General features: G+C 48.9%; 2 protein-coding genes across 6 annotated transcripts; one reads left to right on the plus strand and one right to left on the minus strand.

Moving 5' to 3' along the window:
• The first annotated feature begins 3,473 nt into the window (after window positions 1-3,473).
• Window positions 3,474-4,563, plus strand: LLCFC1 (LLLL and CFNLAS motif containing 1). Its single transcript, XM_041751504.1, has 3 exons — window positions 3,474-3,536; window positions 3,651-3,771; window positions 4,345-4,563. Exons 1-3 carry the CDS (start codon window positions 3,501-3,503, stop codon window positions 4,521-4,523), a joined length of 336 nt encoding a protein of 111 aa, XP_041607438.1. The 5' UTR covers window positions 3,474-3,500; the 3' UTR covers window positions 4,524-4,563.
• A 565-nt stretch (window positions 4,564-5,128) lies between these two features.
• KEL (Kell metallo-endopeptidase (Kell blood group)) lies at window positions 5,129-24,345 on the minus strand. Of its 5 annotated transcripts, XM_041750962.1 has the most exons (19): window positions 24,026-24,333; window positions 23,586-23,727; window positions 23,122-23,298; window positions 21,481-21,605; window positions 21,142-21,163; window positions 21,017-21,065; window positions 18,110-18,188; window positions 17,822-18,010; window positions 17,432-17,580; window positions 16,268-16,397; window positions 9,433-9,543; window positions 8,179-8,277; window positions 7,860-7,937; window positions 7,316-7,416; window positions 7,023-7,133; window positions 6,810-6,877; window positions 6,426-6,595; window positions 6,068-6,163; window positions 5,129-5,401 (listed from the first exon to the last, which is right to left on the minus strand). In XM_041750962.1, exons 1-19 carry the CDS (start codon window positions 24,158-24,160, stop codon window positions 5,240-5,242), a joined length of 2,193 nt encoding a protein of 730 aa, XP_041606896.1. In that variant the 5' UTR covers window positions 24,161-24,333; the 3' UTR covers window positions 5,129-5,239. The 5 variants fall into 5 exon arrangements, with proteins under 5 accessions (XP_041606896.1, XP_041606895.1, XP_041606897.1 ...); XM_041750961.1 differs by having other exon boundaries at window positions 18,110-18,172; window positions 21,017-21,163; XM_041750963.1 differs by lacking the exon at window positions 18,110-18,188 and having other exon boundaries at window positions 21,017-21,163; window positions 24,026-24,332.
• Between the last annotated feature and the right edge of the window lie 1,326 nt (window positions 24,346-25,671).

The following is a 25,671-nucleotide window of genomic DNA, read 5'->3' on the forward strand; positions in this document are numbered from 1 at the left end:
AGCTGGGAGGGGCCGGGGGAGGGAACTTCATTCCTGGCAGTGGGCTGGGGCCACAGCTGAGACAGGGGAAGGTGCAGGAGAGTGAGGCACCAGAATATAGAGGGGGAACAAGGATGGAGCCCAGAAGGTGGGCCCCACAAGCAAGGTGAGCACTTACTGGGATACTGGAAAGTAGGAAAGTGAAGCCCGTCAGCTCAGCAATCCGACAGGTTCTGCTTTGAGTTCTGGCTCTCGGCCCTTACAGATAAGTTAAGTGAGCTTTCTGGGCCTCAGTCTTCCAATCTGTAGAATGGGGCCAATAGTTGTACTGTCTCCTGGAAGTGTCCTTAAAAGCACGGCCCTAAGAGCTGAGCTTGGGTCTCCTTCCACAGAAAAGCCCCAAGCCCTGAAGGGCCAGCTGCTTCGCTGTGTTGTGGTTGTCTCGGTCCTCAACCCTACAGCCGGACTCCCGGGGGCTTCCAGTCCACCCGCCGCTGAGAGACTCGTCTTCCCTCCCAGATTTGTGGATCCCTGGTCAGGGAAGGCCCCAGAGGGGGAACAATAGGAGCTGAGCCAAGGTGGTGGACAGAGAAACCTTGGGACTCTCTCCAGGAATGAGTAGGCAGGACGACTGAGGACAGATGACCTCATTGTCGTGTTTTCTGATAGGATGGGTTCTAGTTCTCTTCTGATAAATACGTGTTATTGAATTGGAGTCATTTAGGAGGCCAACGAGGTACACAGGAATAGGCTGGGGGCTCTCTTTATATTTTAATGAGGAGACAGAGCATAGAGACGGAGGGTGATGTCCTGTGGCTTCTAGCAAAACTAGAACTGGATCAAAGTTGGAAATTTAGCTCCAAATCACCTGCCACCACTTGTTTCTCGGGAACCTTCTGCCTATACAAATGTGAGAGACTTGGGAGGACTCAGGCTAGGGACCTTCCCCCTTGGGGGGTCTTCAGGAGCAGAGGATTCCCCCTTCTTTTAATGTAAGGTTGAAGGATGGACAAAACGACCTTTAAAGAAAGAGAATTGGAAAGAAGACAAATAAGGAAAGGAGGAGATGCCAGAGACAAGGGGGAAGCATGCTCTCACCCAGGGAATGGGGCGGTGCCAGCCAGGAAGGGGGAGGCGGTCACCTTGTAGGGCAGTTTTCTGCTTTGCTGGGGGTTGGGGCAGTGTGGGGTGGTAATGGCCTCTGAAGCCTTGGGACTTCCAGTCTAAGGAGATGGACGAAGCGATAAGCTTGAGGTGGGGGTTGTAGATGCGCTGATAAGCGGGGGCTGGCAGAGGAAGGAGCACCTGCCTGCCGAGGCAATACTCAACCCATAAAGCTAATCCTGGAGGCAACGGGGGCAGGGAGGGGCTCGCCCGGTCAGAGCCGCACAGAGCAGGTGTGCAGGGGCTCTCCACCACGGGCTCTGTCCTTGGGTCCAGGGTGGGGGGAGAGAGGGGGCCCAGGAACAGGTCCCCACCTCTGGGTCTCCACCCGCTCACCTGCCCAGGCCTACTGCACAGGCTGCTTCTATGGGGATAGTTTTTGATGAATATGCTGCAGTACTGTAAACATATTTTCTCTTCCATATGATTTTCTTAAAATTTTTCTCTAGTGTACTTTACTATAAAAATACAATATATAATGCAGAAAGCACACAAAATCTGTGTTATTTGACAGTTTATGTTATTGGTAAGGCTTGTGGTCAACAGTAGGCTATTAGTAGTTACGTTTGGGGGAGTCAAAAGTTTCACTGGGAGTTTTGACTGTGTTGGGAGTGAGGGGGGTCAGTGCTCCTAACCCCATGTCACTTAAGGGTCAACTCTAGGGCATAATCTTTAAGGAATTTCCTGCTTTCTTGTGGCTTCTTCCCCTCACTCCTCCTCCCTTGGCATATCCTTCACATAACCCTATTTCTCCCTCCTCCTTTTTCATGCCCTCTCAGCCTTCCGCAGACACAAACACCTAGGACCACTCTCCCTCAGGTAGCAGCATCCATGTAGTGATCATGGCCCCGGGGGCCCAGGAGCACCTCACTACACTGTCAAGTCCCCTTGGTGCCAAAGCATAACCTATTATGATCTTATTTTTTAGGAAATACTCTCCCACTCCACAGCCATGTCGGGAAAGGCTTTGAATACTACACTTTAAAACATTAATAATGATTTTCACTGAATGGTAGAAATATTATCCCTTTTTGCTTTTTATACTTTTTAAATACTTTTGTAATAAAAAAAAAAATGAAATGCAAGGAATGGTGGTCAGTACAACCCAGTTCTTTCCACATCAGCCTGCCCCATCCCCAGGTGCCCTCCCCAGCCATGTGCACAGAGCCTGAGATGGCTTCTCTTTTGCTAGGACCCAAGAGGCTCCTCCCCCAAAGTAACCAGATTAGTGATTTTTTTTTTCCACCCAAGCATTGTTTCCTGGACCTGAAGGTCAATGAGTGCAAGGTAGGGGTGAGCAGGGTCACTTGCTTACTTGAATCTTTCTTCCCCCACCATCAAGTGACCTCCTGTACCACTCTCCCGTCACCTGGACTGGACCAGCAGGAAGTTTACAAGAGGTAGTATGACTGTCGGAGGGGAGCCTCCAGGTGTGCACATCTGCTAGCAGGGCTCCATCTGTGGGAAAGAGTCTCCACTTGCACTTCCATGTCTGCAATTCTCTCTTCCAGAAAGGGTCCATGGTCCTGCCCCTGCATTTGGTAGTTCACTCAGGCATGGGATGCATGAGCTCCAGAAATGGTGTGAGCTGGTTGTGATAGCTCAGGTGTACCCACAATATCCTCCCACCTTCCCCAGATCCCCTCCTGTGTCTCATGGTATACGCTGATTTCTGGTTGTCTAGGCAGGTCTTCATCCCACCCCCACCCCACCTCATGTCATCCCATCCCATCCCAACCATCTCTGCTCCAGGAAGTAGATAATTAGCCACAGCCTATTACTGCCAACAGGTCTGTGCTCATCAGGTTCATGGGCATCGTGGGCCTTGGGACACTGAAGCAGGTTTCTCGAGATCTGTTATTTGGGCTCCTCATCCCTCTGCAACACTGGTTCTTCTCTAAAGAGAAGAATATCTGCTCTGGGTCTCATCCTATACAAGCCACTTTTTCTTTAGAGAAAGGCCGCATGGAAGAGAAGAAGATGTGATGTCTAGAATCAAAAAAGTTGGTCAAGGGTCCTGCTCTGCCCTTTATTGTCTGGGTGATGTTAAGGACAAGAGTTGTGTCTTTTATGAAGCTCGGTTTCCTCATCTATATAATAGGTATGATGATCCTACAACTTTGAGTCCCTGTTACTGTGTGGATCTCATGACATAATCAATGTGAAAGGACTTTGGAAACTCTTCAGTCATTTGGTTGCCCTCCACAGGATGATCCACTATGATCATTCTAGAAGCTTCTGCTAACCACTGTTGGCTAATCACCACTTTCTTGCCTGGCAATGGAACTCTCTAATGACCTGAACGAGGAGCAGGCCCATGGTTATGATGTCACAAAGCACATGAAGTCAGAGGTCCCATGGAAGGCAAGGGAAGAAAACGGTGCTGGGAAGTGGTAAGGGTTGGGACAGGGACAGGGGAGGAAGGTGGGGGAGCCAGCTGGGTACTGGGGACTTGGGGGGGCCAAAGACAGCAGATGGGCAGGCCCATGACTTCCCTGGGCTCCCAGCTCTGCAGGGCAGCATTCCTGGCAGCCATCCTGCTGCTGCTGCGGGTCAAGGTGGTGAAGCCTCAGAAAGGCAGCCTGGACTCCAACGAGAAGAGTCAGACTGAGGAGATACCCTCTACAGGTAGGTAGAGAAGAGAAGATAGCATCTGAAATGAGGGGTCAGATCTCTGGAGTCAGCCCCCCACCACTTATCAGGCCCGTGTGAAACCTGAGATAGGTTTGGGTCGTTGGAGAGAAGCCCAGTCCCCTATTATCGTAGTGTGAATGAGTCAGGTGAAGGGTTTAGGGCAAGGTTCTTAGCCAGGGCCATATTCAGGGGCACACCACAGGCTAGCTGAAAGTGCACATGTCCTTTGTGTATGGGCACAGGTGCATTTGTCTGGGAAGAGACTCTGGTTTCCATCCTTCTCGAAGCCGGTCCCTCCATCCCCAAATGGTGTAGTGCTTTGGAGGAGGCAGTTTGAGGTGGAAATGGTGGGGAACGGGTGTGCTGTGATTGAGTACACATAAGAAGAGACTCTAAGGGAGTAACAGGACAGGGTAGGTGCAAGTGGACTAAAAGCCCCAGGCCGTAACTTCTTCCCAGATTCTCCAACTCTGTCCTCCTCCTGATACAGGTGCGGATTGGTGGGGGGGAGGGGGGGAGCACGTTAGGATCAACCTTCTCAGAACCTTCCCCTCTCCCCTGTTCCAGACCAGGACGAAGATCACCTTGAAGAGCACTTTGTGGCCTCCTCAGTGGGTGAGATGTGGCAGGTTGTGGACATGGCCCAGCAAGAGGATGACAAGACGTCAGACACAGCAGCTCTTCGTGACCACCTATTTGACCTTGCCTTCTGCTTCAATCTGGCCAGCATCATGGTTTTTTTATGAGGGACATTGAGGCTGAGGTGGTGGCCTGGTTTCTAGATGAGGACCTGGATATCTACCTCCGCTTCATGATAGCTTACTGACCCTCTCTCCCCACTAGACTCCACGCCACTACTCCCAAGAGTGGTATATATATATATGGCTTCCTGCCTCTGACCAGTAGCTCTTCACCTCAGGATGCAGCAAAGGGAGAGACCCTTTCAACTGCCCATTGCCACAGCCTGACTGGCTCCCCACCCTCTGAGTGCCATCTCCCAGGGCTGGAGATACCAGACCCCACACCCTTCTCTCTCCCTAGCCTCTCCTGGCTCTGCTCCAGACAGCATGTTAGGGGAAGAGGGCAGCAACAATAAGAGTAACAGCAATAAAATCCTGAAAACACTTGGGGCAGCTTTCTGAGACCTAACCAAAGCCCTTTTGTCTCTTAACTGGTCCCTGTGACCGCCAGACCTGTGGCCCACTGACCTTTAGACCCACTAGTTCACCAGTCATCAGTCCTTTCCTCTTCCTGTGTCTCTAGAACTCTCTTGGCCTTTTCTTTTATGTTTTCTGACTTCAAGGCATTGAACATGTCAGGAAAGAGTCATTAATGGACAGACCTATGCCATGTGCCAGCTTTTATTTTTGGAAGGGATGGGGAAAGGAGATTATCTCCTGATTCCATGGATGGAGCAGGGAGATGTTGTGACATCCGAAGTGAAGTCTCTATGGTAGCCAGATTACCAGAGTTGGCAGCGGCTGGAGGGGTTCATGAGGGCACCGCGTGGACAGTGGAAATGTCTGGCAAAGGCAGGGGTGTTGCTGAGGGGCCCGTGGACTCGAAGGGTGGGAGGGCTGTGAGGATTATGAGGCTCCTGGGTGCCCGGCTCCCTACACATCACCTGTGGAGGAAGAGAGGTACACACAGGGTAAGGAGAAGAGCAGAGTCGTAGGGTAGATCGGGGTCAGTGCCTTGGCACAAGGCAGATCTGGTGTCAAGACGGTGACTAGAGACAGCAGGCAGAGGTGAGAGCAGGGGTAGGACAACACATTTGTAGGTCACTTATTCTGGCAGGAGGTGTGCAAGGAAGGGCCGGGGTTGTGCGATCGGACCATTTGTAAGTGACTGAGAAGTGGGGTTTGTTGAACAAACTCTGTAAGGGGACCTTTGAGCATCCTGAGGAAGTGGGGGCAATGTCTGTTGAGGGAGCACATGGTACTTAGGGCACTATGTCAGGTGGGGACGACAACTGGGGCAAGGTCTCCGACAAGGAATGTGGTCTATAGACAGTCTGGTGAAGGCTCACTTGAGCTGGGCTCATCCCAGAGAGGGATTTGGCAGTGGAGTTTTATTTGAGGAGGGTGTCGAATTTGGTCGAAGAATGTATAGTAATATGAAAAGATGGCCCAAGTGGCATGTATGAAAAGATGACAATGGGGACTTCTGTGGCAGAGGGCTGGGACCCTTTGGGGGAAGGCGTTTCCGGGAGTAGCCATTCTTTAAGCATGATCAGTAGGGTGCTTATCTGACGTGAAGCAGGCCGTGGGGAGAGGTGGCGGCTGCCTACCTGAGCGTAGCTTCGGAAGAAGAGTTGCTGAGGGCTGAGGTCCAGGTTGGGCAGGACGGTTTCCCCGCGGTGCCACAACAGCCTCTTGCTGTATGCCTGGACATGGGGGCAGGATGGCGAGGGGCCCTCAGATTCCAGACGCACCGCCGTTTGGAAGTCTGATGCCCCCCACGCAATACCCAAAACCTGTTCGTGTCCCTTTTGCCCAAGTTCTGCACAGACACACTGGGCTAAGCCAGGGAAAGATGTACTTGTGAGATTTATGGATATCCTAGAAAAGAGGGATCTGTGGGGGAGAAAAGACCCCCAACTGTTTGCATGCGGAATGGCAGACCCTGGCCCCTGGGATGGGAGTCACCTGCAGAGCAATGGCCAGCCCCCCAGCGTCCGCCGCATTCTCCAGGAACGTCTGAGATTCATTGAAGGAGGTTCCACTGGGTAAGGGAATGGCCGCATAGTGGCGTTTCAGGCACAGCTGCGCCCCCTGTAGGGCACGGGTGTCACAGGCTGGGCAGCCCCCAGGGAGTACTGTTGAAAACAGAGTCAGGTAAAGAAACAGCCAGAGTCCTGGTGTAGGGATGAGGACAAGGGGCGACCACAGGCCGCACTGCCCCCGGAAGCATTGCAAAGGATTCAGAACCTTCCCACCCGGAGCCCTCCCTTTCGCCTCCTCTTGGCCTCTTTTGGGGCCTTCCCCTGGGTTCCCAATGGCCCCACCTCCCAATGGCCCATTGTTACCCACAGAGCTGGTGGAAGATGTGCAACAGCTCGTGGGCCATGATGCTGCCTGCAGCTCCAAAGTTCACGGCTCTAGGGAGACAAACGTTTGTCTTACTCCCAGAGTCCTTCAACGTTTTTGACCCCAATTCTCCAACCACAGGTCCCATCCATCATAACATCTGCTCATACACTTGGGAAATCCCCTGCCCCCCACCCCTCAGGGAATGGCCCCTACCTGGGGTAGCCAGGGTGGAAGAATGGAGGTTGGAGGAGTCCAGCTGGGAAGACCACCACATGGTCAGATATTGAATAGTAAGCATTGACCCCCCAGGGGGACACCTGCCACCTATGGGAAGAGCACATATGAATACCAGCTCCATCATTTATGGTCCCGGCCACCAGAGATATGAAGTCCCTCTCAACTACTGTCACTGTTCCTGCTTCCCCAAGCCTCCAGCTTTCTCCCCGGCTAATCTTGAACGGATGGACATCTCTGAGATGCAGTCTGTGTCTCCCTTGCTCTTATACCTGTGGTAGAGGAAAGAGGGCAAGAAGCTCTGGACAATTCTGGCTCGGAGGGATCGGACACAGCTCAGGAAGGACTGCAGGTAGTTGGGTCCAAGCTGTATCTGGGAGAAGGCAGGAGGTGACTCGGACACACAGAGACAAATACGGATGCTCACTGACATACCCTGCTGGGTACATCTGAACACCGACGGATAAGCCCGACATACAGGTGCCCATAGTAAAGTGGAAAGCAGCACAATGACACCACCATATGTCGGTGTAGACAGGCTTCACACGAATCAGCGCACAGATAAACACACTCAGGCAAGTCACAAGAATGCATGTGTACACACACACACACACTCATTGTGACCTGAAAGGTTCTGTTCTTCTGCTGGTAAGACCCGCAGTGTGGATATTCACCCATAAAACCCAGCCAACACCAAGGCAAGGAAGGGGTCAGTTAGAATCACCCAAGGTAAACAGATTGTCTGCCACTCAGGCTGGTCAGGGGGCTGAGAAGGAGCTGAGGACTAATGAGGAGCTGGCAAGGGCAGGGACCCACATCCTTGTATTCCTGTCTGGCCAGTGATGGCTCCAGGACCCATTCTGGGGCCCCCATCTTCACCTGCAGTTGGGTTACCTGGGGAGAGACACAAAAGGTAGAAGAAACCTAGCTACCCCAAGTCTATCAGAGGAAATCTCTCATGTTCACTGCCCTGGTCCCACCTTTTATATCCTCACCAGGGTATGTGTGTGGCATATGGGTGCTTACACTTGCCATGTGTCCTTGGGCCTCTGCACTCTCCTCCCACCAGTGTGATCTCTGGATCCAATACCCAGTTCCACCCCTGCTTACTCCTGTCTCTCACTCCAGTACTTACCCTGTTCTGGGCCTCTTTCCGGGTCTTCTCATCCATCCAGGGAATCCTTCTGAGGCGACTGATGAGGGCATCCTTGATTGCAGTGAATAGTTCCATGGACTGTGAAGGGGCCAGGAGAGAGGAACAGGATCAGGGTCAGCCTTGGTCTGGGGTCCTGCCTGCTGGGCCACTAGGAAGGGCCTTGGCCCCAAGAAGTTACCAGAGAAGAGGAAAGATCTCTGAGAAAGAGAGTAGAAAGTAATGTTTACTAGGAGACCAGAAACCCAGAGCACAGAGATCTGCAGAGACCAAGCAAGAGGTGCCAAGCACAGAAAGGGAAGGTGGAGCTGGTCACTCCTGAGAGTCAACAGGGAGGCCGTTCCTTTCTGCAGGGAGATGTCAGCCTTCTGGGGGAGGGAGATGCCATCCTTACCCTCGGCCAGCCAATCCACTCAAAAAGCAGAAAGAGGAAGAGGACCATCATTCCCTTCTCTGCCCTTAAGGGCTCTTGTCCTCACACTCTCTTTATCAAGGCCTGCATCTCCTCTCTCCATCTTCCTGGGCATTTCAGCTTTCCAACAAGCTGAAGTCTTCCCAGCTTCATAACGGACTGTGTAGTTACTACTTCCCCAGCCATCTACCATCTTGTTTGTGTCCATTCTCGATAGAGGTAAATGGATGATGTTATCAGAAGCCTGAACTCAAATCCTGACTCTACTGTTTCATAGCTGTGTGACCTTGGGCAAATTACTTAACCTCTCTATGCTTCGGTTCTGTCTTCTCTAAAATTAGGATAATACTAGGCATTAAGGTACTTCATGCAAAGTGTTTACAAGGGTATCAGCCACATGGTAGGCACTCAAAGACTACTCAGTACTCATTTACTTGCACTTTTTAAGATTATATCATTCCATTTTCATGTTGTTTCCTGCGCTGTTAAAAAAAAGTCATAGATAAACAGGGAGTAGCCTTAGAGGCCATGGAGTGCAATTTTCTCATTTTATGGTTGGAGAAACACAAGGGCAGGAAAGTTAGGTAACTTGTCCAAATTCCCTGCATATTATGCACAACTTGTGTCCCGCAATGAAGCAATGCAAACCCTAGGGATGCAGCATGGCCTCCTTTGGCTTCTCTCTCACAGTGCTCTCTCCCTCTCTGACTGCCTGACTCCCTGACCATCCAGACCATCGAGAAGGGCACAGTTAATAGAATTAGAGAGAATGACCGAGTGGGAAGGGGTGGAGGGACATGGGCTGGGGAAGAGCCCTCACATACAGCACTTCGGGTGCTTGGGCTGAAGGCCTCACGGACAAACAAGGCAGCCAGGGTAGGCTCGAAGAAGGCTCCTGTCTCCTCCACGCACTTCATCCATCGAGGGCGGGCTGGCTACGGAGACAAAGCTGGAATGAATGGCCCCCGTCAAGAGTTATTCCTCATCCAGCTCCCCAGGCCTGTCTAGACCTTTACCCCCAGAGGAGGCTCTCTTTCCCAGTCTTTCTGGGTTTGTCTCATCTCTACCATCCTCTTCAATGATAAACATGGAGCTATTGCTACTTGGTAATAAAAGGGGCTTATGTCCTCCAGGATTATCCTGTGAGCTTGGATTAGGCAAATCATCCTTATTTATTGACTACTGAATTTGAAAGCAAGTCATCTCAGGGGCACCCCTCTGGGGAACAGAGAGGCTCCCGGATAGGAGAGGACTACACACCAAACCTTTCACCTCAGCAGGTCTGTTGGCCACCCAGTCCCCACCCACCACATGCACCATGCTGGTAGCCCAGTAACGGCTGCCACCCTCCCGTGTTTCTTTGCTTAAATGGAAATTGGAGAAGGTAATTCCTCTCTTCTTTCTGCTGCCCTTCCCCATTCTCCCAAAGATTATCGTGGATCATAGTAGGACTTTGTCTTATAAAAAAGAAGATGATCAGACTGAAAATGGGTTTTAGACACCATATTGTTTGGTAGGAGAAGTGGACAAAAGAAACGACTAAACATGAATTCAGAGAGCTAAAAAAACTTTTGGCCAAAACAGGGAAAATAGGATGAGATGAGGGACATATCGTCAACTTCAAAGGTGGACAGATGGTTAGACAAAAACTCAGTAGGGCCTTGGCAACTGGGGTGTTCTTAGCATGGGGACAGAAAAAAATAAGCAACATAAGAGAGAGATGCTGAGGAGGTGTTTGCGGTGGGCACGGATGGCTCTGAGGGGCGGCCATGAAGTCGGCCCAGGGATGACACAAGGCCAGCTGGGAAATACATTCAAGGTGCCAATGGTGAGAGAGCTGGCCTAGGGGATGGCCAAGCTAGGATTTTGAGAAAATAGCTAATACGCTAATTTGGGGTAAGTGGGATGAATCCTCAAGACTTCATTCCTATAGATCCTACAGCTCTCCTCACAGGGAAAGTAGTTAGGCTGCCACTGTGCTTTCTGGTGCCAAGATTGGAGAGAGAGATTAAGGGGCTTCCCACAAGAGAGGAAACAGACTAGGAAGGCCAGTATTGTTATCATTGAAGAAGACACTCCCGGGTCTGCCTGTTCGGACATTCACCATTTTGGACATTGCTCCAAACCCAGTTGCCCACATCTGTGTGTTCTTGTCCCCTCTTGTGAGGATAAGGACTCAGCCACTTTCTAAACATTTTTTTTAATTATTTATTTTTGATAGTCATACAGAGAGAGAGAGAGAGGCAGAGACACAGGCAGAGGGAGAAGCAGGCTCCATGCACCGGGAACCCGACGTGGGATTCGATCCCGGGTCTCTCAGGATCGCGCCCTGGGCCAAAGGCAGGCGCCAAACCGCTGCGCCACCCAGGGATCCCTCAGCCACTTTCTATAATGTATTAGTTGCAGCTCTAAAACACAAAGGCGCCAGTAAAGATGAAAGGGAACCTGGTTCTGACAGCCATAACTGGGTCAATGGCAGGCTCTGCTGGCCACTTACAGTGTCTGTCTGTCTTCCACAGGCCTCCTGATGACGGGCCTGAATCTGAGACTGCCTTGGGGAATTGTTGGTGGAGGGGAGGTAGGGGCCACCCCCTGGGTAGCAGCAAACACATCAGCCTTGAGCTTGGTACTGTGATCTGCCTGCCTATTCCACACACCTCCTGATTCTTGAGTTGTTTCCTGATCTCTTTTGGTAATATCTGCCTATTTTTCCAACAGCTTTTGTTTCCTCCATGACTGTCTCTATAGCCTGAGCCCCGGCAGGCTCTGACCTGGTTCCTGGAGAGCATAGAGGCCACTTCAGACTACCCATTGCTAAACGCTTGTGAAACTCTGGGATTCTTTTGGTCATGGTTGGGCTGGGACACATCTTCCATGAGCAGGAAAATAATTTCCAGAACCTATAAATAAATGTAGGTCTTGGGGTGGGAGCTTATATATTCATCTACTGGGGGTTCTAAGTATCTGAACTATCTCTCGAGACATGGAATAATAGAGCATACCATATATATTACAAATAAAGAAAAAGAGGGGCATCTTGGTGGCTTAGTTAAGTGTCTGATTCTGGATTTCAATTCAGGTCATGATCTCAGGTTCATGAGATCGAACCCCACAATGGGATCTGCACTAGACATGGAGCCTACTTAAGATTCTCTCTCTTCCTATCCCTCTGCTGCTGCCCGTCCTCCCCTCCCCTGCCCCGTGTGCTCTCTCTCTCTCTAAAAAGAGAGAGAAGGAGAGTGAAATATAGAGGAAAAAAATCATTGCCAAAATATAAAAGATGAAAGAAATACTTTAAACTCAAGACAATAAAGCTCAGTAGGTTAATTTTAGGGAACAGAAGATAAGTTGCGGATATAACCTTAGAACCACAAATAATAATATTGAAGAAATAATAGAAATCAGGAAAAAAAATTCTAGGAGTCTGGAGGGAAGCAAAAATTTTCTTGATTTGCCATAGAGGGAAGTAAATTTTAGAGATTACAGGCCAGCCAGGAATCCTTAACGTTAATTTCTACACAAAATTCTAAATGAGTCATTAAACCCATCATTCTTGAACACTTGAGAAACAGCATGTAACTACTAAGGGATTCTTGAGGATCACTGAGGGCAAATAATGTCAAAATAATAACAATTTTTCCGGCTAAAAGCTTCACCAAACTAGAATAACCAGAGACCAAGAGTCACGAACTCAGATAGGGCCCACATGGTGGCATAAGTGAGAAGCAGCTGGCATCAGACCCAAGGGACATGGAGGGACAAGGGTCAATGGGTAGAGAGAGCACACCCTGGCTGAGGAAAACTATCACTCAGCCCCTGTCACTTGTGACTCTTGAAGAACGCTAGCCCGGTGCTGCTTAAGCTTCACATTTATCACACAAGCACACAGAAATGTTTGAAGTGTCACTATCGGCATGCCATCTCCTAACTTTTGACTGTTGGTGATGAACTGAAAATTTGTCAAAAGCTTTAAGACTAAGAAAACAGAGGCTCCCTGGGTGGCTCAGAGGTTTAGCGCCTGCCTTTGGCCCAGGGCGTGATCCTGGGGACCCGGGATCAAGTCCCACGTCGGGCTCCCTGCATGGAGCCTGCTTCTCCCTCTGCCTGTGTCTCTGCCTCTCTTTCTCTCTCTCTCTCTCTCTCTCTCTCTCTATCATAAATAAATAAATAAATAAATATTTAAAAAAAGACTAAGAAAACACATCTATTGGCCAGATTCATCCTCAAGGAACCACCAGAATTCTCTGAACAGAGAATTCAGCATTTACTACATGTGGATTATTAACTTACTCCCTATATTTCGGTTACACGAGCGGTCCACAGGAGAGTGACACCTGTCTTGCCTCCCTCGCTGTGTCGCTTGGGAGACCACGTGAAAGAACGCATTGAAAGCACTTTGCAAATATACTCCTTTACTGTGTTGCCATTGGTTTTGTGTAGGCATTTGGTAAAACCACAAATTAAGTCCGTGTGAATGAGATGCAGAAATCTGTGTTGGAAGATAATGTCATTTGTGTGGCCTTTTAGCTGGCTGAGTCATAACAAAACATCAGTGACCAATGATTCCAAGTCCACATAAGCTTCCCTGACCATCCTCCCAAAAACTGCGACACCCTACCCACCGAGCACACCATCTTTCCCTTTCCTGGTTTCTTTCTCTGTAACACTAATCACCACCGAACATATTTTATTTACTTAGTTTATTGTCTTCCTTTATCAGAATCTAAGTGTCTGAGGGCAGGGGCTTTTGTCTTTTGTTCCTGTGGTATTCCAAGTGCTGAGAGAGGTGTCTGGTGCATAGTAGGTGCTCAGTAAAATCTGTTGCATAACTAAACAGATGACTTTATAGCTAGGTCTTCAATGACCTGACCTGCTGTTCTTCCTTCTTTGGGATTTTAATAATAGTCCAGATGGAAGATACTCTAAATAAAACTGCAAATGACCAACAGTGGGGAGGGAAAGGTAATAGAGCAGAGGACTGGAACAACGCTAAAATTATCTGAACGAAGCAGGATGTTGGGCTGAATAGAAAGGGTTCACTTAACAGGTACGAATATGACATGGTGATTTTACTTCCCCAAATTCAGTTTTTCAAGTTTAATAAGAGAAAGACCTGGTTTAACACCCATTTCATTGACTACATATTCAAAACTATTCAACAAAATATGGCCAGATAATGAGACCTAGTTTTTCTGGATTAGGACACTATAAATTAGAATTCATTCCAAAGAATATGGTTAGAAATCTGCAATTAATGACCATTGGGCTATACCACAAATTTCGGTCACATCAAGGCTGGTGCCTCGGGGGTATCTGAGTCCCCTCTCTTTCTCACAGCACACATCTATCAGAGTGCCTGTTACTTCCCTTCAAAATACATTCTTTTGAAACATAAAACAGATCAGTGTTTCTGTAGGCCTCCATATCATACTGAGAAAGCCCAAGTCCCACTCTCTATGGCCTACTGGGCCTTGGGGGCCCCCTGCAATCCTCTCTGATTTCCTCCCTTCAGCCTCTCTGTGCCACCTTCCACATATGCCTCATCATCTCTTCTCAGCCAGAGCTACTGTGGGGGACCCCCATATGGCCCCCAAAGTTTAGCCAGCCTGCTCTGTGCCTTGTCCCAATGAAATGATGTCCCTTTCTTTGCCAGAAAACCCCTTCAACTCTCTAGACAACTGCCCCCGTCCTACTACCTGAACAGAGATCCCACTGCCATTCAAACACTCCCTCATACCTCCCTCTTGGGAACTCTGAGTGTTTGTTGTATGAGCCAGAGTCCTTCTGGAACGCAGCTACACCCTTTCATTGACTCCATGTGCAGCTGCTTTTGTGCTACAAGGACAGAGCCGGACAGTTGCAACACAGACTGTATAGGCCACAAAACCAAAAGTATTTACTATCTTGACCTTTGTAGAAAGAATTTTCCAACCCATTTTCTGTTTTCCTACCCACTTATTTCTCAAATCCTGTGTAGTATATAATTTAAAACAGCCTCATGAGGCAGCTCTGTTTTGGAGTCTGTTTCTTCACTTAATGAGCTGTGTGGTCTGGGGAAAGTTACTTGCCCTTTCTGAGGACCTTGGAGTGTTTCTGGATGGTTAAATAAAAGCGTCCAGTTTTTTTTACTGCTAAGTATTCCAAGCAGTGCCTGACGTACAATAATATTCACTGTTCATTAGTTATTACTCTTTTTCTGTTTGTTGGTAGAACCTGACTCATCTTTCAAGCCCAAGGACAACTATAATCCTAATGGATATATGAGGATGGACATAATGGATATAAAGGATGTATATAAGTATATAAAGGATGGCAACTTTAGCAATTTGTAAGTCTTCTAGGTTCTTTAAAGTGTGATTTCAATTTTGGCACACTTACATCCTTCAAGAAGTGCCATCAGACCATGGTTCTGGGATTGACAGGAAGCAGTGTGTTGCCAAGGATTTTGTAGCAATGCCAACTAAGAGGTGGAGCTCTGTCTGCTTCATCTGTGTCAAGAGAAAGGCTGGGAAGAAGCTTCTTGGGGACTTCCCACCTGAGTGAAAGTCCCAAAAAGGAGTGTTTTTGTTGTCATTTGTTTTTGTTTATTTGTTTGTTTCTTACCACAATGATTAAGCCTGGAGCCAGACTATCAGAGTTCAAATCCTAGCTCTTACCAACTTACTAGCTATAATACCTTGAGCAAGTTATATAGCCTTTGTGCCTCAATTTCCCCATGATAAAACAACAAGATGATGTGCCTACCTCATGAAATCTGTCCAAGGATTAAATCAACTCATATATAGCTAAAGAGGTTTGGAAAAATATCTTACTCTCAGTACTCTATAACTACTTCCCAGTCCCTGTCCATACATTTCCCCTCTCGAATTCCACAGAGATTTCAGGTTGCCAAAGCAGTGAGTTTCTCCAAGACACAGAAACAGTCCAGAAATTACTAAGAAAAAAAGAAAACCAGTGATTTTCAAGACTACACTGAGGCCTTTACTGAGGTTGAAGCATATCCAATATTCTAGATACTTTCACTTGTATTTGGATGTGTCTGACCTAGGGTTTCAAAGGTCTTGGTAAAGGAGTTTCTCCACATCTTATGTGACATAGTAGACTTTGTTAGTGGGTCTGCTACACAGCTGCTATCTCAGATAAATCAAGATCTGGACCATGAAGCCCATGCTGTGGCCCAGCAGATCACACTGGATGTCAGAGATGAACTCTTTGTGAAACACATTTGAACATCAAACACTGGAATCATCTATACAGAGGAAAGATCACTGCTTGCTACTCATGTCTTGCATCCCAGTGAATCCTAAGCCTTAGGTCCACATCCTTAAATCACAGAGCTCTGGATAACTAGGCAAATAGTTTAAAGGTCGTGACAAAGGAAAAGCAATTGCTGGTAATTTTAGTCTTATATTTATACCCTAATACTCAGCAAAAGGCCATAAAAATAGGCAGATGTGTGCCTAAATGTCTGGTACCTGGCATCTCAGTCCTCAATGTACGTACCATATGCCCAACCTGTCTGCTTCTATGGGAAACCCAGACATTGAAGGGCACTGCCTTCATGCCTTCTCCCTGAGAGAGATACACCAACATTTATCCCTCAAAATGGCAAATTCTCTGTTAGCCCCCAATCTGGGAAAATTCATCTCCTCTACTCACCATGGCTGGTCGTTCTGTCAGCTCCCCCAGTTTCTGGATCAGCGATCTGTGTGCCTCCTGGAATTTACTGTCTAGGGCTGGAGAAAGGGTCCTTACCAGGCCCAAGATCATGTGGCTCTGCAAAAAGTCTCTGTGGAGGGAAAGAGATGGACACATATACCCAGGGCTCTGGGGATGCCGTAGGAACAGTCTCCCTTTGTATAGTCACCTCGATACTCCGAGGGGAAGGCCCTTCTCTTCTGTATCTATAGAGAATAAGAGCTTGACCTTGGAATAGGTCAAAAAGAGCTCTTCTTGGTGTGAGCTGGAAAATACTAGTAGAAGGAACTAGATACAGAGGTGACTTCTCAAGTTTCAGGGAGTTAAGGGTGTGGGCTAGAGGAAGACTGGACTTAAAGAATTTAACCAACAGATTCATCTGTTTCTACGAGCAAGATATCTCAGTTCAACTTATGCCTATTCTGTAGCCTTACATAAACCCGCTCACATCCACAAGAACGGCTCTTGCTTCTTTCACAAAGAATTTCTAGATGTTGCTGCCACTGAGTTACTATGAAGAAGGGCCTTGAGACCAAGGCCCTGGGAAGAAGCTACTGTCTTTAGATAGTGGCAGCACAGGCACTGGGGATGGCAGCTCAACACAGAGCCTCACTGACAAGGGCCTCAGAATCCTCCCACAGCTGAGAAATGGCCTCTCCCCCAGCTCTTCCTGCAGAGAACTCCCAGCTTTCACTTCGTCCTTCCACTGGCCTCATGTGCCTCCACCTCCTGCCCGTACCTTCCAGCTGCTGACAAGACACATAGGCCTTCACTGTCCCTCGTGACTGGCCTTCTAGCATCTCCTATAGCTTTGAGGCTCTTCATGGGCTGAGTTCTACTCCCAGCAAACACTGTATCTTGCTGGGCACCTATATTCCTTGTTTCATGTGTATCTTCCCTTCCCTGTGCCTCCCAAGCCTCTCATATTTCCTGTTCCCTCCATTCCCTTTTGAACCATGCACCCCAGCCCTTCTCTGCCCTTGTGTGTCTGAGGATACCCTCCATCTTCCTGGGAGGACCTTACCAACATGCATTTTTTTCATAATCTCCTTTGTCCCTGAGGCCTCCAGGTCCTGAGACCCTTTCCATTGCCCTCATACTTCCCCAATCCCACCTGAGGCGAACCTGTGTTTTGACAGCTGCTCCTCCACCAGTTGAGACATGTTTTTCAAATACTCTAGGTCATGGACCATGAGGAGCTGGGAGGGGCTCAGGGACATTGGTGTGAATGTCGCTTGCAAGCAGGACAACCAGTCGATGGCAGGGGCCATTTCCTTAGAGGAGGGACACAAAGGCTGAGGGGGATGGGATTGAGGAAAGGAGGCAGAAGAAGGGGTTTCCCCCTCCCTCAGGGTTTGACAAGGAATGGGGAAGGGGATCGTTAGGGGAAGGGATAGAGCCAGGAATGTTAGGGATGGAAAGGAATTAGGGGATGAGGAGAAAGGAAATCAGATCAAGAAAGTTTGGGAGAGAAGCCCTCATGCCCATCCTCCTCCAGTCCCTGGTTCAAGGCACCTGCAGTTGATCAATAGTGACCATGTGGAAGAGTTTTCCCTGTGCCCGTCGCTGCTCCAGCGGCTTCACAAAATGAAACAGCTGCGAGGTAATGGAGATGGACAGGAAGGCATGTTCTTGCACCTTGGTTGGGTCTCCTCCCAGCAAGGTTCCCAGCTGGTACAGATAAGCCAGGTATTCCCGAACAATCTGGGGGAGGGGCAACCTCAGTCACAGCCACCAGAGGCCCCTGCCTTTCTCTGAGCATCAGAGGTCAGGACCTGACCTTTGTCCACAGAGCCATCTTACCTGAGCATAGATCTTCTGTTCCTGCTCTTGCTTGAGGGGAACATCAAACTCTGGCTGGTCTATCTGGACACAAGAGATACTGGAGAGAAGTGGGGAGCATGGAGGAAGGAGAGGACAGGTGTGGGGAGAAGGGGAATGTACCACAAAAGATGGCCTCAAAGAGAAGGAGCAGGAAGGACAAAGAAAGTAAGGGATTGGGGCCAGGGGGCAGGGGGAAAAAGAGTCTAGATATGGAAATATGAAGACACGGTAGGTATGTCAACCAGTTTGGGGTGCTCAGCAAGAGAGGAGTGTACTAATCCATGTCCTGAAGGGAGCCATCCCCTATGCTAAGGCCAGGTCTAGAGTTAAGGGAATGAGAAACTATCTCAGGTGCAAGATAAATATTCTAATTGGTATTTTAAGAATAAAAATCAATGCTAAAATCCACACTGACTAAAATAACAAAACTTTGTACATCCTGGATTTTTTTTCTGAAAATCAAAAGTATATTTTGTATCCATTTTTGAAGAAAAAATAAAGATTTTTTTAAAAGTCTACAGTAAAATTTTGGCCCGTTTTGGGGACAAAGGTATCTTTTCAAAAAAAAATCCACAATGAACAAAAATTTGATATTTTGTTTATCATGAATTTTTGCACTGGCTTTGATTTTTTAAAAATATTATTAGAATATTTATTTTGATTACTGTTTTGGATATGTTCTTTGATTTTGCACACAGGTAAGTGAGCCACTTACCTCACCTGCCCCACCTTAGTCCTGACATGTCCTTGATTCTGTTCTGAAGACTTTGCCTTTTTCTGCACTGACTTCAATATTCCATCCCCACCTTGAGCTGTATACTTCCCCCTACCTTGAAAAATCTTTCGCTTGGTTCCTTAGAAATGTGGATTCTATGTTCACATTTTGAAGAACTAAAAATCACCTGTGTGCCTGCTTCAACTTTGTTGCCTTCATCTTAAACTCTGTATAATCTATTTCCAAAACCATTTTGATACTCCCTTCTAGAAGCTTCCTAATGGTGTCTTCCCATTCCTTATTCTCTGAGCTCAGAAATCTCTGGAATCGATGACAACCCTCCGCTTCCTAAGATGCTCCTCCCTTGTCCACTGTGTCTCAACCATGCTAGTCTGACGCTCCCTCCCGGCCCCCAGGCCCCTGTGGAGGTACTCCCTTTGCAGTCCATTTTGTCCACCTATTTTCCCCCTCAGAGTCCATCCAGTATCCAGTTGATGGTGACCACCCTCCTCCAATTCACAGCACATGAAGACTGTGGGGTCATTTCTCAACTTCTCCATTTGCTGCATTCAATCAGCCAGTGAGTCCTCTAGAATCACCATGGACCATCACCACAGGGATAAAGTTGCCTAAATCTTCATGCCTGGCTTTCCTTTTCAATTTCTACCCCAATCATCTTAGTTCAGAACCTCCAAAATGCTCATCTAGACTCTTCAACACCTCCAGACTGACCTCCAAAATTGCTGCCTCTGCTAAGGGCAGTGCATAGCCATCATATTTGAAGGGACCCAATAGTTCTTTTTTTTCTATTGAGTCCAGGTGATCACCTCCATCTGTCTTTTTAGGCCAGGAATAATCAGGCCCAACCTGACCTCTTCAGCCTTGCTCCTATCTATCTCCCACTGCACCTCACCCCTCCCCCAAATCCTCTGTTCAACAAACCAGACTTCTCACTGACCCCACAGAGGAGTCACACTGTTCTAACCTCTTGCCTTAGCTCAGGACTTTCCCAAAGCCCTCCCCATGCCCTTAGCTTCACCTTCAGCTGTATGATTCAACCATGTTTCAAGGCTCAGCTCAAATTCTCCCTTCTCTGAACCATTTCTTAACCATTTCAGATATTTAACTACTCCCTAAAGGCCACACCAGTTAAGCTCCTGAGAATACTCTTTAGAACTGAATTTTAGAATGCCTCATACTGCTTAACAACAGCTTTTCTGGTATATTCATCCTCGTATAATTTTGTGGAAGTTTTAAGAGCAGGGGCCAAGTAGATGGCACTGCATTGCCTACTACAATACCGATCTCCCTCAAAATTTTATTTATTTACTTGTTCAGCAAACACCTGCTGTGGGCCTCAAGATGCCTGGCCCTGTACTAGGTCCTGAGCAAGAGGTGAATAAGGTGTGGTCCTGTTCTTTAGGTCTTTAACATGGTGTTTAATGATGAGAACTTGGAAAGTGGGAGGACAGAAGGATATACCTAACTCATAGCTATGATGTCAGTGATGCTTTCCTGGAAGAGATAATAATAAACCCTAAATTTGAAAAATATGTAAGCGTTTTCCAGGCTGAGCTTGGGAGGTTGTGGTGTCATAGGTAAAGGGAGTAATATATGCAAAGAATTGAGGGATATTCTTGAAGCTGTAAGTCAGGGAGTGTGGCTTGAGGTTTAAAGGGGACAAGGAATGGGACAGAAGATAAGGTTGGAAAAGTGTGTAAGGGTCAGATCACAAAAGGACTTGCAAGGCTTTGCTAAGGATTAAGAACTAGATCACGATGACCTGGTGAGGCATTGGAGGCATTTAAACAGAGACAATAGCATAATTAGCTCTTGGTTTAGAAAGGTCCCTCTAGCAAAAATGAAGAGTAGATAAGAGGAGAGCAATACTGGAGATAAGGGGGCTAATTAAGAGGGTATAGGGGTAATCCAGATAAGCAGTATGGAAGATAGGAACTACTTCTATCTTCTCTGGACTGGCTCTACTGCTCCTTTCCCTAATTTCGCCTAGTGCCCCTGAATACCGCATCAGTTTTCCCTCAAGATAGGAATCTTTTCTACATTGCACATTTGTCCTCTCTCTCCAGCCCACAACCTTCCACTAGAAGACGCTAGGCTAGAATTCAAGGCAGACCCAGGTCTTACTGCATTTTTGCCAGTGCATCCCTCACCTGGATGATTGGCGTGTACGGAGGGGTGGGACGAGGTTGCAGATAGGCTCTGAAGAATGGAAAATAACCATACTGACTCATCAGAAGGCTCAGAGTTCGGTTAAAGTCTAAGGAAGTCCAATTACCGGAGATTCGCCAGCCTCCGAGCTGGGAAGCAGAGAGACAGGGCTCAGCACAGGAGGATGGCCTGGGAGACCTGTCCCCCCCTTCCTCAGACAGCTGCTACTTCCTGACCTCTACTCTGAGTGCTTGGAGCCCTCGAGGCTCCACCTCTGTCCTTTCTCTACCACACCCAGGGTCCTCATGCTTCCAAAGGGTGCTGCCATTTCCATCTCCCTCCTGGATCTTGGAGATCCCTAGGAAAGAGATACCCCCTCCCTTTCTAGAAAAAAAGGAGGGCAGCCCTGAGCATACATTGGCCCTTTGTGTTGTGTATCTAGAAACGTTAGTGGCCAGGGTCTCACCTCCTCAATGACGTGTTTCAGGGGGGCAGCCCCAGCAGCTTCGATGGCACCCGTGTCCATGCAGGATTTGTAGAACTGGAAGGCTTTCTCTTCCCCAGAGCCCAGGTTCCAAGAATCTGGGGTTTCTAGAAAGGAATCATGAGAGAATTAGAGGAGAATAGAACCGAGGAGGGAGGTGGGACAAGGAAGACTCCCAGGAAATGGAAAGAAGGGGAGGAACATAGGGATGCAGGGGTGGGGAAGACAGGAGGGCTGGATCAGCTTGATGGGAGAACAAGTGCAGGGAGAGGGAGTGTGGGAAAGATTGAGAAAAATAAAGGAGACATGGAAGAGAATCAGGGAGGAAAAGACACGGGAGAGAAGGGAGATGGGAACATCTAGGAGCACCTGTGGGTACAGGAGAAAGGGTGCAGTGGAAGGTAGAGGGAAGGTGAGTGAAGAGATTAGAAGCATTTGGAAAACCGGAGGACTTTGAGGGACTGGAGGGAGGAAAACTCATCCAGAAAGGCTTAGCAAGGAGAAGAAACAGGGTCCAGACCCTCGCTTGAGACCCCAGGAAATGCGCGCGCGCACACACACACACACACACACACACACACACACAGGGCAATAACCTAAAGGCATATCATTTGGAATCAGTCCCCCTGTAATACCTTCCACCTGTCCCTTAGCCCCCGAAACCCTTCCCTCTCTCGTGGGGAACAGCATTCATTCTCAGCATACATTTTCTTTCTATCCCTGGGCCTTGACTGGAAGCATTGCCCTCTACCAAGGGAATGTCTGCCTCTACTCTTCCTTCATAAAAAGGAGGACAGTGGGGGGGGCGGGCGGAGGTGTGTGGGGGAATACATTAATTTGTCCCAAATTCCAGTGGATAAGGCCTTGCACTCCCTGGGTTCCCTTATGCTGGAAATACATGCCGGTAGTACCCCCGTCTCATTCCCCATCTTCACCACCATCCTCCAACTTCCTGGGACCCACTTCCAACCTCCCAGATGGTGGCAGCTCCGTCCTCAGATTTTCCTCTCAGTTCTTTTGTTTTCTCCACACATAGCCACCCTGTACAGGCCTCTTCTGTACCCCAGGGCTTCAGGTGGGCCCTCTCTTCTTCCATCACACCCTCTGTGCCTGTCTGGATCTATTCCCTGGCACACAGCCAGATAACCCCTGTCTCCCCAACTTCTCACCCCACTGGCCACATCGCCCCAGCCAACCAGCCTGAAGTATCCCATTTCTTCCAGTGGAGTTTGCACACCAAGATCCAAGGTTTCCATGGAGAATAGAAGATAATGCTGAGAGGAGTGGAGAAGTGTCCAGAGGGAGAGGGTGACACTGACAGGGGCTCTGGGAGACAAGCAGGGTGGGGGGCTGGCGGCTGAGAGTAATGGATACATGAACTTACATGCAGCAGGTGTGAGGGGACACAGTGGGAGCCATAACAAAGAGGGAGAGCTTGAAGAGAACGCAGTAGTCATGGGTAAGCAGGCAAGGAGAGGTGATGAGAGGGACCAGAAGAGGGGAGGTACTGAGGTGCAAGCCATAGTGACAAGAGAAGCAAACCAGGGGTCTCACAACCACACAGGTTTGGGACAGCAAGACGGTTCTAGGCTCAGGGTCACCCACTTGCCCAGAATGCCTCACCCAGTATTTTCCGAAGTCGATCCTTGTTCTCCTTTGCAAGGGCCTGGAAAGAATAATCGGTCCCTTTGGCCTTTCCACAGGCAAAGCTGAAGAAATCGGTGCAGGGGGCCACACTGGTGTTCCCAGAGGCCAAGTAACGAGCCAGGAGGTCCCAACATGCTGGCGTCCTACAGGGGCCTGTGGGGAAAAGCTCAGAACTGGGAGAGGGAGAGAGGGAGAGAGAAAGGGACAGGGCTCCCCCAAGGGGCTCAGCAAAGGACTGCCTGGTGAGGAAAAGGCAGAGGGACCCTATGAGAAGGACAGGACTTAACACTGCCCCGGATCAGGACTGGGAGGAAGAAGTCCAGAGTGGGGAAGGAAAGAGACGGTCAGACAGGACCAGGGGTGAGTACGTCAGGGAACATGAAGCCTCCGGCTGAGGAGGAAGGGCTGACTGGGTTGGAGGATTCCAGGATCTTGCTTACTAGGGCCACAGCTCCGAAAAACGTAGACCAAAAGCACAGAGAAGCCAAGGAGCACACTGAAGAGCAGCCCAGCGATCAGCACCCCCCTGACTGTGGACCACCGTCCGCCCGGTTCAGTGGGCAGCCTTCCTTCTGGGGATCTCTGTGCAGGGAACCAGGAAGTGAAACCACAGAGGGAGGGGATTGGGACAGAGGGGTGAGGAAGAGAAGGGGAGAGGAGAGAGAAGGAAGAAGTTAGTGCCAGGGGCCCTTTGTGGGGAGAAAATTCCCCTTCTCCCTAAACCCAGCCCTATTCGGACCACCCGGAGGGATGTGCAAACAAGAAAGCCACCTGTTCTGGGTAGGGACCAAGCAGACTATGAGGGGTGAGAGTTTGTGGGATGCTAGGGCTGGAAGGGATGTCATACATCGGCCCCACAAGGGTCAAGGACGGCACTTACCTCCTGGTTCCAGGGAGGTCCCATTCCACTTGGCTGGCTCATTCCCCCAGCCTGGGTTCTTCCCCACTCTGGTCTCCACCCTCCTGAACTGAGGAGGAGGGAGGGGAGAGAAGCTGGTTCAGGAAGGGGGTGCATTAAAGAGAGTTATATCAGGTCGTTTTGACACTTCCCGTCACACAGGCGCTATCATCCAGGGCAGTGTTCCCAGAAGGGCTTCAGAAGGGGCCCCTCCCCTGGATGCACCCCTACTTTCCTCCCTCTCCAGATACCTTCCTCTTCTCTCCCATTTCTGCTCTCCAACCCTCACATTCCCTCCTCTCTAGTGGGGGGCAGGGCACTAGCGCAAGGGACCATTCATCCCCTCCCCCACCCTAGGCATCTGACCCCAGAAGGGAAGGGTTTTCTCCAGGGGACTTGCCAGGGGACTTGCCAGGGGACTTGCCGTCTCTCACTTCCCTCTGGCTCCCGGAAGCCTTGCTGGTTCCACCCTAAGTGCTGAGTCTGGAAACAGGGGTTCAGGAAATGGCCTCCCTCCTACCCCCACCCCAGTTCATTTGTCCTGGAGAAGGGGCACTTCTGCCACTTGACCCTCCTGTCCCCATACCCATGCTATTGGCCTCTGGGTGGAGTCTGTTTATCAGTGCAGAGACACTCAGGCCTCTCCTCCTCCTTTATCTCAGCTTCTCAGGGGAGGCAAAGGGAGGGAGTCTTCACTCCCCAAGCCATCTTGCCCTTGGGTGGCTCCTCTTGTCCTGCTCTGTGCCCTTGTTCATGGAGTTTCTTTATTTCTGGAATATTCTTTCTTCACTCCTTTCTCCTATGATTGAAATCTCCCGGATCCTTCAATTTGCAGGTAAATGCCACCTTAGCCAAGAGCTCTCACAGCTCCTGGGAATGCTTGATGGCTCTCAGAGTATGTCATAACTTCACTGTCTGCAGGCAGAGGACTGCACAGCCAGGAGACCCTGATCTGCTAAATTATTAGTCCTGTGACAATAAACAAGCCACTTAAATTCTCAAGCAGGTAAGAAAGCTTTATCCTCTAGAAAATGAGTCTAATATTTGCCTTGCCCACTTCACGGGGTCTCGTACCTTCTACAAAAGAAGGAGGCATTACTGACTCTTTGATTCTGTGTTCTCTTCCACAGGTGGCTTGAGTCTTCATCTCCCTAGTGATTGCAAATCTTTAGTGGCAGGGATGGTGTCCCTTTTTCCTTCGTATCTTCCCATGATGCTTTATAAATATGTGTAGGAATGAACTGCATTCCAGGTCAGAAACTGTCTTTCCCACATCCTACTGAGATCTCACTGTGGTCACAGTGAGCATATTTCTGAGAGAAGGTATTTCACTTCTGTCCCTTGTTTTCCCATCCCAGGCAAAATAGGATAATCCCTCTCATGGTACCTCAGCAGTATTTCCTGCCTACATCAGCACTGGGCGATGGTGTGTGTGTTGGGATGGAGGTAAGCACCCCCCCGCCCCGGGCATGGTTAGTGAAGTGGAACACAGCTAACATGCCTATGGAGGCCATAATATGGAGTATCATGAAAGTCATGAAGAAAAGTCAGGACTTTGGGCGTTACAAAAGGAGAGATTCAAGTCTTCTGAGGAAGAATTTAACATGATGAAAATTGCAGCTGTGGAA

Source organism: Vulpes lagopus, chromosome 4 (genome assembly GCF_018345385.1).
Source record: "Vulpes lagopus strain Blue_001 chromosome 4, ASM1834538v1, whole genome shotgun sequence".
In the NCBI taxonomy this organism is placed as follows: Eukaryota; Metazoa; Chordata; class Mammalia; order Carnivora; family Canidae; genus Vulpes; species Vulpes lagopus.

Coding starts and splice junctions, on each gene's coding strand:
- LLCFC1 (XM_041751504.1), top strand. CDS start 3,501: ATGGAAGGCAAGGGAAGAAAACGGTGCTGGGAAGTG. Junction 3,537..3,650: donor GAAAACGGTGCTGGGAAGTG/GTAAGGGTTGGG, acceptor CTGGGCTCCCAG/CTCTGCAGGGCAGCATTCCT. Junction 3,772..4,344: donor TGAGGAGATACCCTCTACAG/GTAGGTAGAGAA, acceptor CCCCTGTTCCAG/ACCAGGACGAAGATCACCTT.
- KEL (XM_041750961.1), bottom strand. CDS start 24,160: ATGCACCCCCTTCCTGAACCAGCTTCTCTCCCCTCCCTCCTCCTCAGT. Junction 23,728..24,025: donor GACCTCCCTGGAACCAGGAG/GTAAGTGCCGTC, acceptor TTCCCTGCACAG/AGATCCCCAGAAGGAAGGCT. Junction 6,596..6,809: donor GCACATCTTCCACCAGCTCT/GTGGGTAACAAT, acceptor TGTTTTCAACAG/TACTCCCTGGGGGCTGCCCA.